Source organism: Passer montanus, unplaced genomic scaffold (genome assembly GCF_014805655.1).
Source record: "Passer montanus isolate IOZ18808 unplaced genomic scaffold, ASM1480565v1 scaffold57, whole genome shotgun sequence".
NCBI classification, from domain to species: Eukaryota; Metazoa; Chordata; class Aves; order Passeriformes; family Passeridae; genus Passer; species Passer montanus.
Genome location: NW_024370705.1, coordinates 4169942 through 4184889, shown reverse-complemented (window position 1 = coordinate 4184889; position 14948 = coordinate 4169942). Strand labels below are relative to the sequence as shown.

Here is a 14948-nt window from a genome sequence, read left to right as displayed (position 1 = left end):
CTGCCGGCTGCAGGGGGGGGTTCATGCACCCCTCCCGCCGCGCCCGCTGCCGCAGAGCTCCGGCGGCTCCCGGGCCGCTCCGCGGGCACCGCCGCGCCGTGCCGGGCGCCGTTCCGTGTCCTTGTCGCTCTTGTTTCTCGGGGGTGGTTCGGATTATTCTTGGGGGGGGCGTCGTTTTTTCCCTGCCGTCGTCGAGGCTCCGGAGAGAAGAGGGGGAAGAACTTGACAGCCGCCCCGTTGCCCGCCCCTGAATTTTTTGTTATTCGTTCTTCTGTATTTTGTTGATTTTTAATTTTATTTCTTCGGGTTTATTTTATTTTGGGGGTTTTTATTTTTTTATTTTATTTTTATTCTCCTTTATTTTATTCCGTTTTAATTTATTTGATTTCTTCGCATTTAATTTCATTTTATTTGATTTTTTTTCTGCCTTTTTTTTCTATTTTATTTTGTTTTTCCATTATTTTTCCCAGCTTTTTTTTTAATTTGTTTGTTTGTTTGTTTTGGGGGGGTTATTTGTTTGGTTTTTGGGTTTTTTTTTTTCATTTTTTGCCGCCGCCGTGTGCCGGCGCGGGGCTGGCTTCTCCTTTTGAGCGTCTCCATCCCCCGGCGGAGGTTATGATGGTGCATTGTGCGGGCTGCGAGAGGCCGATTTTGGACCGCTTCCTACTCAACGTCTTGGACAGGGCATGGCACATCAAATGCGTCCAGTGCTGCGAGTGCAAGTGCAACCTGACCGAGAAATGCTTCTCCAGGGAAGGGAAACTCTACTGCAAAAATGACTTTTTCAGGTGAGCCCTCACCCCCACGCCAGCGGGGAGCGGAGGGAGGGGGGGCCCGGCCTCGCTGCCGCGTCCCCCGGAGTTTTGGGGAGCTAAGGGGGTCCCCCCGGTGCCTCCCTGCCCCGTGGGGAGCAGCCCCGGCCCGGGGGAGCCCCGGGGAGTCCCGGGGGGGGCCCGGCCCCCCGGGGCCCGGCCTGCACCCCCGGCTCCCCGCAGCCCCAACCCGCCCCCCCGGGGCCCCGCACCTTAAAGGCCCCTAATGAGCGCGATAAGGCACCGGGGAAATTAGGGGCCGGGGGGCAAAGGGGGGCCGTGACTTATGACTCCTAATGCTCGCACTACATCAACGTCACGGCCAGCAGCGGCACGGGCACGGCTGGGGGCCCCAGGGGACAAGGGGGGACCCTGCGTGGGCGCCCCGGGGCCTGGCAGCCCGCGGGGACCTGGGGGACAGCCCCTGCTCCCTGTTCTGAGGGCAGATTTTTTGTTTCTGTGAGGGGTTTTTTTGTTTGTTTTGGGGGTTGAGGGGGTTTGGTTTTATTTTTGTTTTATTTTTTAAAATTTTTTTTTTCTTGTTTTGTTTGTTCGGTTTGTTTGGGGGGCTTTGTCGGAATTTTTTTGTTTTTGTTTTATTTTAATGTGGTGTTTATGTTTTGTTCTTGTTGTTGCCTTTTTTTTTTTTTTGTGGGGATTTGGGTTTTGTTTCGTGCGGGTTGTGACAGGTTTTCGTTGTTTGGTTTGTCTCTTTTTTATTTTTTTTTTTCTTCTTTTTTTTTCTTTTGGGAGATTGTTCCCAGCCGATTCGGATTCCCTGGAATTTTTTTTTTCTTTCTAATTTTTAAAAAAATCACCTGTGAAAAAAAAAAAACAACCACAAAAAAACCCAACCAAACAAAAAAACCACTACACACCTAAACCCAGACCCGCTCTGGGAAGGAAAGGAAAACCGCAGATGTACAAAGCACATTTCCTGACCTGAAAAAAATTCCCCCTCGGGAGAGCGGGACGGGCTGCGGGGCTGGGGGCCATGGGATGCTTTGGGGGGCGCAGCTCCCTCCTCCGCCGCCCCTTGTTCTGATCCCGCACCCGCCGCCCCCTTTTCCTGTCTCCCTGGCCGTGATCAGCCCCATTTTCGGGGATTTCCAGGCCGGAGCCCCGGGAGGCACCGGCTGGAACGAAATCCTGCCCCGCCGAGAGCCAGGAGACCCCAGGGGCTCGCCCCTCCTCTGGGGCCAAACCCGGGCGAGGACACCCCAAACTCGCTCCGTGCCCGCAGCGCAGCGCCAGGGCTGGCGGGGATGAAGGCTCTCCTCATCCTCTCCTCGCCTGCTGCCCAAATCCTCCATCGGGACGCGCTGGAGAACCGGGGCTCCCGCGGGGCTTTGGGGAGGGGGTCGGTGCAGCGCAGCCCAGCCTGCCCGCGGCTCCAGCTCTTCCTTTCTCCCCCTTCCCAGGAGGTTTGGTACCAAATGCGCCGGCTGCTCCCAAGGGATCTCTCCCAGCGACCTCGTCCGGAAAGCCCGGAATAAAGTCTTTCACCTGAACTGTTTCACCTGCATGGTCTGCAACAAGCAGCTCTCCACGGGCGAGGAACTCTATATCATCGACGAAAACAAATTTGTTTGCAAAGAGGATTATTTGAACTCTCCCAGTTTGAAGGAAGGCAGCCTCAACTCAGGTACGAGCGGCTCAGCCCGCCCACCGCTCCGTTCCGCCGGCGCTTCCTCCGGGCCGGGCAGGAGCTTTGGATTTGTGGGGTGAGGGGCTGCACCCCGCGGCCGGCCCGACCCCCGGTAACCCCTGCCAGCGGCACCGGCCCCGGCAGGAGGGGCAGCCCCGCGCTCCCGGTGGAGGCTCCTCCCGGCCGGGCAGGAGGTTTGGATTTGCGGGGTGAGGGGCTGCGCCCCGCAGCCGGCTGATCCGTCGTGGGAGGGAGCGATGCGGGCGAAAGGCTCGGAACCGGGTGGAAGGCTCCGTGACCCCCCCGCGGGACGCGGACACGCGTGGGATGAGCCCGGCCCCTGCCCCGCGCACGGCCCCTCCGGCAGCGGGGCTGCGGGGCGGGGGGAGCCGCGACCCCCCCCAAGGGCTGCCCCGGGAGCCCCCCACTCCCCAGAGCCCCCCCTGCGAGCGTGCCCGCTCCCCCCGCGCCGTGGGCCTGATCCTTCGCCTCCTTTCACCCAGAGGCAAAGCTCCCATTTGACTTCCTTGGAAGCTGTCTCTGCGTCAGGAGAGCAGGGCCAGGCCCCCTCCTGCTGTCCCAGCCATGCCGGGCGCCCCTGCTCACCCCCTTCCGCGGGCTCTCTCTCCGTCCAGCACCCGGGGCCGGATCCTGCCACGCCAGTCAGTGGGGCCGCTGCTGTGAGCGAGGCGAGTAGAGCTTGGCCTTGGGGGGGTGCTGGCTGCAGGGTCCCCGGGGGGAACACGGTGCCTGGGGGCGGGGGGGGTGAGCCAGGCTCGAGGCAGCGACCGGGGGACTCCCCAGAGCCCGGCAGGGACCGGTGGCGTTTCTCCCGGTGGCGCATCCCGCTCCCCGGCGCGGGGAGGAGAGGGGGAGCGTGGGGGGCAGCGGCGGGGCTGGGGTCACCCCCTCCCCGGCTCCCCCCGCCGGCACGGCACCGTGCACAGGGCTGGAGCGGTGCCCGCAGCTCCGCGTGGTGCTGGGGGGCGATGCTTTGGGGGAACCAGGGGGGCAGAGGCCGTCTGCACCCCCTGCTGCTCCCCAGCACCCCCCAACCCCTCTCCGGGAAAGCAGGCGGGCCGGGGAGGACAGAGGAGAGGGGGGTCAATGTCTCCCCGAAGTCATCCACCCCCTGTTTCCTCTCTGGGTCTCCTTTACAGTGTCCTCATGTACAGACAGGAGTTTGTCCCCGGATCTCCAGGACCCCATGCAGGACGACACCAAGGAGACGGACAACTCCACCTCCTCGGACAAGGAGACCACCAACAACGAGAACGAGGAGCAGAACTCGGGCACCAAGCGCCGGGGGCCCCGCACCACCATTAAAGCCAAGCAGCTGGAGACCCTCAAAGCTGCCTTCGCCGCCACCCCCAAACCCACCCGGCACATCCGGGAGCAGCTGGCCCAGGAGACCGGCCTCAACATGAGAGTCATCCAGGTAGGACAGCCCGGCCCGGCCCGGCCCAGCCCGGGGGGGACAGGGGGGACAGTCCGGTGGGAGCCCGGACTGTTCCAGGCTGTGACAGTGGGAACGGGCAAACCCCACTTGTCCCCTGGCAGCGCCACCCCAGGCCCAGCCCTGCAGCCACCCCACGCTCTCGTGGGCGAGCGGGGATCCCCCAGCCGCGGGAAGGGATGAAAAGCACCCCCAAAACTCGAGGTTTTGCGCGGGGCCAGGCAGGATCCCCGGCGCGCCGGGAGAGGGATGCTGCAGCCTTGCATCCATCGCGCTCTGCAGGCAGCCGGCTCTTCCTCACCGCGCTGCCCCCGTGAAGAAAATCCCTGCGGAAATGTGGGGATTAATGGGCTTTAATAGAGGCATTAATAGGGGAGGACTCTCCGGCTTTGCCGGTAGCGGAGCTGCGATTCCCGGCTCCTGGCACGAGTCCCGCAGGAGAGCGCTCTGCTCGCACCCCTGAGCTGCCCCATCCCTGGGGGGGTCACACAATAATCCAGAGCCCCACCGGGCTGCTGGGGCGTGCGGTTCGGAAGAAGCAATGCCCGTGGAGAGGCGGCCACGTCTCCCCTTTCCCTTTTATTCCCATCCTCACCACGGCTGTTCTGAATCCTTGCCTGCTGCCGCAGGTGCTCATCCCCCTGCTCCCCGCTTTCTGCCTGCTCCTGCCATGACCGACTCCTATCCCCTTTTTCCTTCCCACCTTTCCTCCCTTCTTTCCCCTATCCATAGGGGAAATTTCCCCTTCCTGTGTTTTCCAGCTGCAGGGACAGAGAGGCTGAGGGTGTGCAGCTGGGGGAAAAGGAGGGGCAGGGTTTTAAATAACCTGCTTATTTGTGGGGTGCGGTGTCCCCCTGTACTTTTTGAGACAGCAGCAGGAAGCGGGGTCGGTGTTGGTAAAAAAAAAAAAATTAAAAAATCAGATATTGGAAAACCCGAGCGGGTGCAAGATTTCCCCTCAGACTTTGGGGACGGGATCTCGCTGACGCAGCGGGGTCCCTGCTCGCCCACCCGCGGTGGGCACTGACCCCAGCCCGGCCGCAGGTGTGGTTCCAGAACCGTCGGTCCAAGGAGCGGCGGATGAAGCAGCTGAGCGCGCTGGGCGCCCGGCGGCACGCGTTCTTCCGCAGCCCCCGCAGGATGCGGCCCCTCGGCGGCCGCCTCGACGAGTCCGAGATGCTCGGCTCCACGCCCTACACGTACTACGGAGGTGAGGCCCGGCCCGGGGGTCCCTGCCCCGCCGCCCCTCCCGTCCTTTGTTCCTCCCGCGCCGTTCCCCGCCCGTGCGCACACGCGTGCCCGCAGCGGCTCCACGCACCCCCCGGCATTGCGGGGCCCCTCTCCCGCGAACAAAGCCCCAGCTGCGGGGCTTTTGTCCCCCTTTCAGGCCGCATTTGTTCCAATTACCTCCCGGGCCCGCAGCATATGGAAGGTCAGTGCGGCCCCGCTGCCCCCGCGCGGCGGGACGGGCGCAGGGAGCCTCCCCTGACCCCCAGCTCCCCGCAGAGCCCCCCAAAAGCTGCTTTTGCAAAGCCTCCCATCTGACCAGGAGCTTTCCAGGCACACCTTGTTGCCCTGCGGTTAGTTTCTAGATCCATTCCAAGTTGCTTAAACACACATATGAATTCCACATTTTTTATATATTTTAAATGCATTTTTCCTATTATATATAATTTTCCCCATGTACATATATATTTTCCCATTATATACATTTTTCCCGTTTCATATTTATTTTTTGCCTATTCTTTTTATATCCCTTTCCCTTTTATATACATATATATAAATATATGTACGTATATTTCCCCCATTCCCTTTTTATATACATATCTGTATTTCCCCCATTCCCTTTTTATATACATATCTGTATTTCCCCCATTCCCTTTTTATATACATATACATATATATAAATATATGCACGTGGTGGATTTTTTCCCCATTAATTAAGCACTAAACAGAGCCCATTTTCCAAGCCCCCTCACCTCTCCCAGCCCGGATTCGCTGCCCTCCCTCACTCCAGGCTGGGCAAAGACAGGGCGATGGGCACTGCAGCTCTTAGGAAGGGTTCATTCCTCCCAGGTTGGATTTAAATCCCACCCGCCCTTTGGGTCCCCCTTTGGGAGCCAGCAGAGCGTTTTGGGGGGGACAGCACAGGGCTGGTTTGGGGCGCAGCGGGATTTCGGGAGGTTTTTAGCCCCAGGAGACCAAATCCATCCATTTTCCCCCCTCCCCACAGATTACCAAGGTGACTACTACGGGCCAGGAGGCAACTATGACTTTTTCCCCCACGGGCCGCCCTCCCAAGCCCAGTCCCCGGCCGACTCCAGCTACCTTCAGAACTCAGGACCCGGCTCCACACCCCTGGGACCCTTGGAGCCCCCCCTAAGCGGACACCACTCCTCAGAAAACCAAAGGTACACGGATATGATCTCGCACCCCGACACGCCGAGCCCCGAGCCGGGGATGACGGGCTCGCTGCACCCCATCCCGGGGGAGGTCTTCAGCGGGGGGCCCAGCCCGCCCTTCTCCATGTCCAGCAATAGCGGCTACAGCGGGGCTCTGTCGCACCCCAACCCGGAGCTCAGCGAGGCGGCGGTGTGGTAGGCCCGGCCTGGGCACGCGTGTGCGTGTGTGCAGGGGGGAAACCCCCCCTGGTCCCCCCAGCCCACGCGTGTCCCCCTCCTGGCCCGGCAAAGCCCCGCCGCCGATGCCAAAGCGCATCCCGGCACCCGCCCGCCCTCGCCATCCCCGCACCCCCCTTGGGGACCTTGGGGCCACCCCGCTACCTCCCCCCGGCCGGCACCTTCCCCCCGACACTTTTGGGGGGGCAAGGAGAGGTGCCCAGCCCTGCAGACCCCGCCGGCGTCGGGACCAGCGCCTCTCGGACCAAAGCTGAACTCGCCTGGACTCGGGTCCCAGCGCCCCGGCGGCTCCGGGCGCGGGCTGCGGCAGGGCTGCCCCTGCTAATTAGCGTCCTTTTTAATTACCCCCTGCCACAGGAAGGGGGGGAACGGGGAATAGCAGGAATAACCCCCCCGTGGCCCCTCCCTGCCCTCATTTGTATTGTTCCCGTCGCAGCCCCGAGGAGAAGGTGGGTTTGGAGCCGGATTTTGGCGGTGGGGAGGAGGGGGCTGCGCGGGGCCAGGCCCGGGGCTGCCCCAGGACTGGCTGAGATTGGGCTCCCACGTGGTGGAACAGACACCAGAAAGAGGCAGAAACAGGAAAAAAAAACACAAAACCACAACGACAACAAAATAAAACCCCAAACAAACAATAAGCCCCAGAACTAAACCAAGCCAACCACAGCAGCAGAAATTTCACCCGAGCCTCGACGCCGAGTCCCACCCCAACGATTCCCAGAGGCTCCGCCAATTTAAGGATGTATTATAGTTTTTGCTTCTAGTTTCTTTATTTTGTATAAAGGAGAAACAAATAAAGTATGTTTTTGTGTTTACTGATTATTTATTGTACTTTAGTCATCGGAGGCTCCGAATTTTTTCTATTTTGAAGGCAGGGAGGGGATGGCACCGGGGAGGGGGGTGAGAGCATAGAGAGAGGGGGGGAATAAGAGGAAGGAGAATGGAAAAGGAAAGAAAAAAAGTTGTTTTCTGAAAGCGTCGTGGGTTTCCTGTCCCCGCTGCCTCTTGCGGAGGCTGTTAGTGTGAATGGCTCTTGTTGTTCAATGTGAATAAAAAACCTTTTAGTTACCTACTGTTCGGTCACCTGGTCCCTTTCATTTTATTTTATTTTAATTTGTTTTAACACAAGCCCGTGGGAAATGCTGGCCGGGCTCCCCCACCGCCCCCAGCCCTGCGTGGGGGAGCAGCTCCCGCCGCTGCCCGGGTCACCTGCACTCGGTGACGCCGCTGTACCCCCACCCCGACCCGGCTCCCCCCAGCCCCAGAGCCCCCCGGCACTGGGAAGGGGCACAGCACCCAGCTCAGCCCCTTCCCCCACAGCAGACAGCACAGTTCCTTTCTCCTGGGGGCACCCAAGACCCTCTGGAGCAGCCCAGGGGCACCTGCAGCCCTGCTGGCAGAGCAGCCTCGGGGGGACACCCCAAGTGGGGGTTCAGCAGTGCCACCAGCAGATTTTGTCCCATTTTCCCTGGGCATAATGGTGCCAGGAGGAAGGGGGGTCTCCTCCCCAGCACCCCAGCTCACTCCCCTTCTCTCCTGCTTTCTATCCCTGGAGATATAAAAATAAAAAGTCCCAGGCAGGCTGCAGCTCTGAACTAATATTTAAAATGCAAAATCATGGCAGAGTTTTTCACTCCCCCCCCACAACCCCCCCGCTCCTTGTCTTGCAGTAAAACGATATAAACAGAATAAATTACCTTCCCTTGCTGGCTTACGAGAGTCCCTCTCTCCTGACCTGAATTTTAAGTCCTGGCTCGGTTGTAGCACGGAGCACCGATGATTTATGGAAAGCCAGCCACATCTCTGCATATTTTCTCTGCTCAGCCAAGTGGTGGAATTTATCCTTCCTTTACCATTACTGGCATTAATAACGGGGTGGCCAACGAGCCACGCTGAGCCCCGAGCCAGGAGCTGGGCCAGCACAGAGCCTGGGCTTCCCTCAACCCCCCAAGGAAAACACCTTCTCCCCTTTTCCCAAACGGGGAAACTGAGGCAGGAGCACATCTGGCTGCTCCCCTGGGCTGCAGCACTCCCAGGCTGTCTGTGTGAGCAGGCAATGGGGAATTTTCATAAGGACAGGGTGATGTGCAGGTAAATAACCCACTCACAGCAGCATTTCGAGGAGTATGAAATGGTCACTCACTGGGTGAACACTGGCTACTATTATTATTATTTTATTAATTCAAAATTCAAGGCACCAAGCTGAGGGTTGTTTTCAGGCTGCTGGGACACCCCAAATGTGAGACCTGGGCAGAAGGGGCTGCGGGAGGGATTGGGGATGATGCTCCAAGCTCCAGCTCCCAGGCTGGAGGCTGGCAGGGGGATGGCACTCAGCAGGAGCAGCCATCAAAGCAGGGCAGATCCCAAGGGAAAAGCCCCTGGCACAGAGGAGCTCTGCAGCTCCACGGGGTGCAGGAGCCAAACCCGGGGTCCCATCACCCCAGAGGTGCCAGGAAGACAGCAGCTCTCAGGATTCCTGCCTGTCTCCAGCTGCAGAGTGACCACAGGGCACCAGCTGGGCCATGCCACCCTGCTGGGTCACCCCAAGCCCCACAGCCAGGTCCCTGCCACCCCAAACCCCACCACCAGGCCCTTGCCACCCCAAACCCCACCACCAGGCCCCTGCCACCCCAAACCCCACTGCCAGGGCACTGCCAGCCCCAGCACTGCCCCTTCTGTGCTGAGGAATCACCACGGTGAGCTCCTGACTGCCCTGATTCCCCCCACCCCGAGCAGAATCATTGGAATAATTTCCTTTTTAAAAGCTGTTGGGCAAACATCAGTGCTATTTGGTTCTGTTTTTCTTTTCTTTTCCTGACCTTCTTGCCTTTTTTTTTTTTTTTTCTCGGAAGGGGAAGGTCTGCAGAAGGTGGGAAGTAATCAGGTTTTGGACCTGGGATAAAAAATAGCTGGAGGAGGTTGGGCTGACTCCTTATAATTAATAGTGTGCCTCGTAATAGGATTCTCCAGCCTTCGGTGCTCCCTGGAAACACCTTTTTACATAAGGTATTGCTCACGATGGAGTGGCAGAGCTCTGATTTATGGGGGTTTGGCCTCCACGAAGCACCTGGGAAGGTGGCCTGGCCGGTGGGAGGTGTGGGCAAGGGGCTGAGGGCAGGAGGGGCTTCTGGGGGGTGGCAGGGGAAAGGGCTTGTGGGGGGATGTGGGTGAGTGCTCCTGGGGCTGGCTGCATCAAAAGGGAGGAGGACAAAAGGGTTTGAGGGCAGCAAAAGGCTTCTCTCCCTGCCCAGCACCGCAGGGCACAGGCTCAGGGTGGGGCTGGGGGGCACCAGCAGGAGCAAAACCCCGCATCACCCGGAATGGGAGCAAGGAGAGGGGAGAAGTGTTGGGAGGACACAGAAAAAAACCCCAGGAGGCGCCACAGGAAAGGGCTAAAAGCAAACACAGCGCTGCAGAGTGGAAATGTGGGAGAGCAGGAGAGCTGGGGGAAAGGGAGAACGGGAAAAGAGTGGGATGGGGGGAAAAGGGGGGGCGTCTAGGATGGGGTATATCCCCTCCACATGTTAGACCACCTCGGAGCCCGCAGGTGTTAAACCCGGCCGGGGATCCCCGCGGATAAATCACCGTGAATAAATCACCGTAACAAGAGCGTTGTTCTCGTCTGGCCACAGCCAACGTGGCAGGAACGGGAGAGGATTGTAATAATTAATAATCATTACAATAATAATGCATAAAGACAGTAGCAAAGTAATTAGTCAGAGAGGGAGCGTTTGCTAATTGAGGAGGGGAGCTGCAGCCTGAGCAGCCTGGGGAGGAGCAGGGAGGGGGCAGAGCAGAATACCCGGCATGTCCCAGGGGAAAAGAGGGATGTGCGGGCCCCAGTCCGCCCTCAACCCTGTGCCTCAGTTTCCCTCTCCTGCATGAGCGCTGCCTGCTGCAAAAGGCTGCGGGAGGAGCCCGGCCCGCGTCCCCAGGCTTTATTTCGGTTCTTTGGGAAGGAAAGCGAGCAGAGCGTGCCCGGCGCGGTGTCACTCCAGCCCCAGCTGGCTCTTCAGGGCCCGCAGCTGGGCCGAGTCGATGTTGCTGCCGCCGCACAGCACGAGCAGCACGGGGCGCAGCGGGCTCGGCAGCCGCCCCTGGCCCTGCAGCCGCCGCAGCCGCCCCGAGTACAGCACGGCCAGGGCTGCCCCGCACGCCGGCTCCACCAGCAGCCGCTCGTCATCTGGGGACAGAGCGGGGACACTGCGGCACGCACCGAGCGGCAGCTGGCCCGCCACCCCGACCCCAGCAGCACCGGGGCCCGGCGGTGTCCCTGTCACCCTGAGCCCAGGGTCCGGCGGTGTCCCTGTCACCCTGAGCCCCGTGCCCCCAGAGCCCGGCGGTGTCCTTGTCACCCCGACCCCAGTGTCCCTAGGGTCCGGCAGTGTCCCTGTCACTACGACCCCAGCTCCCCAGGCTCCAGCGGTGTCCCTCTCACCCTGACCCCAGGGTTCAGCAGTGTCCCTGTCACCCTGACCCCAGTGTCCCCAAGCTCCGGTAGAGTCCCTGTCACCCCAACCCCAGTGTCCCCAGGGCCCGGCAGTGTCCCTGTCACCCTGACCCCAGTGTCCCCACGGTCCAGCAGTGTCCCTGTCACCCCGACCCCAGCAGCCCCAGGGTCCGGCGGTGTCCCCGTCACCCTGACCCCAGTGTCCCCAGTGTCCGGCAGTGTCCCTGTCACTCCGACCCCAGCTCCCCAGACTCCGGTGGTGTCCCTGTGACCCCTGAGCCCAGGGTTCAGCAAGGTCCCTGTCACCCCGACCCCAGTGTCCCCAGGGTCCAGCAGTGTCCCTGTCACTCTAACCCCAAATCCCCAGGCTCTGGTGGTGTCCCTGTCACGCCGCTCACCCAGGAACTGCTGCACAGCCCGCACGGCCTCGGCGTCCTGCACCACCTGCGAGAGCACCTGGCACTCCTGGGCACACTCCAGCGCCCGCGCCGCCACCGTCTTGGCTCCCAGGCACGTGGCCACGCTGGGACAGCAGGGGACAAGGCGGTCAAGGCGAGGACACGGCAGCGAGCCCTGCCAGCTCGCTGCACGCCTGGCTGCTCACCTGGTGATGTCGGGCAGGGTGACGAGCCGGCCGGCTTTGAGCGCCTCGTGGAAGCTGTGAGCCCCCAGGGTCTCGGCGGCGATGATGGGGACATCGTGCCAGCCCACCTGCTGCAGGCCGGCCACCACACCGGCCAGCAGCCCCCCGCCACCCACCGCCACCACGATGGCACCTGGTTTGTCCTCCAGAGAGTCCTTCAGCTCGCGGACCAGGCTGGCGTGACCCTCCCTGCAGGGGGAGGGCAGGAGGATGCAGCCGGGGGCTCCCCCGGGTTCTGGGGACGGGGAGAGGGGACAGGAGCTGAGCCCTGCAGCACTCACCACACCAAGGGGTGGTCGAAGGGGGGGATGATGACCCAGCCCTCTGTCTTAGCCAGCTCCTGGGCTCTGCTGTTGGCATCATCCCACACCTGGGTGGGGAAAGGGGGGGCTCAGCAGGGCTCCACAGAGCCCTCACAGCCCCGGGATGTGTCCTTTGTCCCTGAGGGGCTGGGGGACACCAGAACGGGTGAGGGCTCTCAGGGTGACCCTGCAGTGACGCCGGGGATGCAGGAGGGGGACATTTCGGGATGGGGTTTGCCAAGCACCAACGAGTAGCTGAGGCCAGGCTCAGCCCTCTCCGCACCCCCCAGACCCCGCTTTTGGGGGTACCTTGCCGTAGACCTCGACCATGGCCCCCAGCTGCTGCAGTTTTCGCACGGCGGTGGGGCCGCTGCTGCTGGGCAGCACCACGGTGATGGGCAGGGCCAGCTCCCGGGCCGCGAACGCCGCCGCCAGACCCGCGTTCCCTCCTGGCACAGGCAGGGCTCAGCGGGGCTCGGCCCCCCGCGCACCCCCCGGCTCCTCGGGAGCATCCCCCCAGCTCGGGGGGGAGTTACCTGAGGAGCAGACGAAGTGGCGGCAGCCCTTCTTGGCAGCCTGAAAGGCAGCGGAGAAAGAGGGGAGGGGACGGCTGTGTGCCCCCGCTGTGCCCCCAGCGAGGGCAGGAGCAGCCCTCGCACACTCCGTGCCCACACTCACATCCTGGCACAGGTGCCCGATGCCCCGGATCTTGAAGGATCCCGAGGGCTGGACGTTCTCCAGCTTCATGAGGACCTTGGTGCCCACGGCCTCGGAGAGGGACAGGCTCTCCAGGACGGGAGAAACGACGTGGAAGGGCTTGTGGCCCCCGGGCGGCTGGGCTGCCATGGCCTGGCCGCGGATGCTCTGCCAGGGAGAGGCGGTGCAGCCACCAGCTGCTCCCACGGGTCCCCCCGCAGCCCCGATGCCCCCTCCGGGCTGACAGGGCTGTCCCTAGTGTCCCCTCCCACCTCTGGGATGCTCTCCCTGGAAGATCCCAGGTTTGTGCCACCCCCTGCTCCACCCCGGTGTCCCCAGGTGCCCGTGCACGGCCTGGGATTACCTGGGATGTCTGTGCTTGTCCTCACCCACCGCCGAGCCTGCGCGACACCAGAGGGACAGCTGACGTCCGAGGGGCCGTGCCGGGGTCCCCAGGTGGCCGTGCTGGGTCCTGCAGCCGGGCAGGGGGCAGGGGTCGGACATTGCCCGGCTGCTGCTGTTTGCTCAGCCCCGGGCGGGTTTGAAGGCTGCGCTGCTGCCCAGGGTGACCCGCGGGGACAAACACGTGTGGCACCGCCAGCCAGGTCCCGGCAGCTCTCACATGCCCGGGAGACGGGATGTGGGCTCCCAGGAGATGGGGGAAGAGGAAAGGCAGCTCACAAATGATTTTGGGGCCCCTCAAGGGTTTGCAGTGGGTATTATCTGGTCCGGACAAAAACACGTACCAGATGATTTTAGGATTTTGGCGCTGAACCCCTGGTGTAGCCAGGGCAGCCTGCACACCCCAACCCCCAGCCAAGACACCTCTCATTGCCTCCAAACGAGCCATCACACCCCTCTGCTCACCCTGCCAGGCCCCCACCCCATGGCAGCCTTTCAATCCTCCCCCAAGTTCCCATCTCCAGCTGGGGAAGACCCCCAGGATGAGCCCCTCTGCTCCAGCTGGCCATGCCAGGCACCCCACAGACAAAGATCCCTTAAGGAGGGGCTGTCCCAAGTGACCCCGGCAGAGGCTGGCCCAGACCCGAGGGCCAGCAGCCCCCAGGCAAAGCAGGCAGAGCCCCCTCCCTTCCTCTGGGACCCCTCTTGTCACCCAGCCCTGGTGGCACCCCAGCCCTACCTCTGCTCTGAGGGGCTGGTTCTGTCCCAAGCCGGAAGGGAGGAGGAGGAGGAGGAGGAAGGAGGGATCTGGAGGAAGGGCCAGCCCTGGCCCGCAGCCCCGCAGCCGCAGGAGGTTCCTCTGTTGCTCTGGCCAAGCTGGAGCAGCCTGGAAGCAAAGGGCACAAGGAGTCCTGGGGGAGGACACTGCACTGGGAACCCCACACTGTGCCAGCTCTGCCCCAGTGCCAGGCGCACAGCAGTGAAACCAGAATACAGGATGTCAGTGCCCTGCCCCAAACTGGGCTGCAGAACCCCCCCAAAGCTCTGGGGCTGCCCTGCTCCTCATGGAGCTCATCTTCGGTGCCAACAAAACATCCCTGCTTGCTTCCCACACCACCCCTGGGCACAGCACTGCCCCTCTGCAGAGCCACTCTGCTGCTTTGGGGACATAGGGGCCTTGGAAAACTAAAATTTCTTGAATGGGGGCATCGGGAGGGACACAGCTCCAGCCCCTCTGGGGCCTCTGGAGTGACCCCCCCCACCTCACAGTAGGCAGAAGCTGCAGGCACTTCCAGGAGAGTGGGACAGCAGCAGGAGCTGGGAAGGGGTGGAAGAAGCTGTCCCAGCTCACAGGGGTGAGGCTGGAGACCCCCTTGGGAGGACACCACACTTCAGCTCAGCCCTGGGGTGCTCCAGGGTCCCTTTCCACCCCACACCCCCCTCCCTGTGCCTCCTCTGCTCCCCTTTGGCTCCTTCCCTGCCATGGGGAAGGCATGCCAGGCTGTCACCTGGTCACTTCCCTTGGCCAGTGTCCCTGGCTGACACTGTGGCAGCAGCTGGGATGGTATTTAACAACTTTTTGTTTGTTTTTCCATGTTTAAGGAAACAAAAGAAGGGAATCAGAAACACTGTGGCATTTCCAGCATGCCCTGTTCCTCCCTGCTGCTCCCTCACCCAGTGATGGCGATCTGTCTGGGGAAACTGAGGCACGGGGGACCCCAAAAGCAGCCCCCCCTTCCACAGTAGCCCACACACCATGGGGACATGAGAGGACACAGGCTTCCCTGCAATCTGTCCCAGCCCAGCAGGGTATGGACACCCCACCTTCCCCAGGGCACCCATCCCTGATTTTGGGGTGCCAGCACCCCAACAGCCCAGAGCTGCTCCCTCCCACCCCCCCGCA

General features: G+C 61.7%; 2 protein-coding genes across 6 annotated transcripts; one reads left to right on the top strand and one right to left on the bottom strand.

Moving 5' to 3' along the window:
* The first annotated feature begins 609 nt into the window (after nucleotides 1–609).
* On the top strand, nucleotides 610–6517 carry LHX5 (LIM homeobox 5). Of its 2 annotated transcripts, none has more exons than XM_039726015.1 (5): nucleotides 610–788; nucleotides 2234–2457; nucleotides 3621–3898; nucleotides 4961–5126; nucleotides 6150–6517. In XM_039726015.1, exons 1-5 carry the CDS (start codon nucleotides 616–618, stop codon nucleotides 6515–6517), a joined length of 1209 nt encoding a protein of 402 aa, XP_039581949.1. In that variant the 5' UTR covers nucleotides 610–615. The 2 variants fall into 2 exon arrangements, with proteins under 2 accessions (XP_039581949.1, XP_039581950.1); XM_039726016.1 differs by having other exon boundaries at nucleotides 2234–2482; nucleotides 3640–3898.
* A 2863-nt stretch (nucleotides 6518–9380) lies between these two features.
* SDSL (serine dehydratase like) lies at nucleotides 9381–14922 on the bottom strand. Of its 4 annotated transcripts, none has more exons than XM_039726046.1 (9): nucleotides 13785–14922; nucleotides 13037–13115; nucleotides 12626–12811; nucleotides 12484–12523; nucleotides 12257–12396; nucleotides 11927–12015; nucleotides 11607–11834; nucleotides 11401–11525; nucleotides 9381–10735 (listed from the first exon to the last, which is right to left on the bottom strand). In XM_039726046.1, the coding sequence occupies exons 3-9, from the start codon at nucleotides 12791–12793 to the stop codon at nucleotides 10542–10544; spliced, it is 984 nt and encodes a 327-aa protein (XP_039581980.1). In that variant the 5' UTR covers nucleotides 12794–12811; nucleotides 13037–13115; nucleotides 13785–14922; the 3' UTR covers nucleotides 9381–10541. The 4 variants fall into 4 exon arrangements, with proteins under 4 accessions (XP_039581980.1, XP_039581978.1, XP_039581977.1 ...); XM_039726044.1 differs by having other exon boundaries at nucleotides 13008–13115; nucleotides 13785–14919; XM_039726043.1 differs by having other exon boundaries at nucleotides 13033–13115; nucleotides 13785–14425.
* Between the last annotated feature and the right edge of the window lie 26 nt (nucleotides 14923–14948).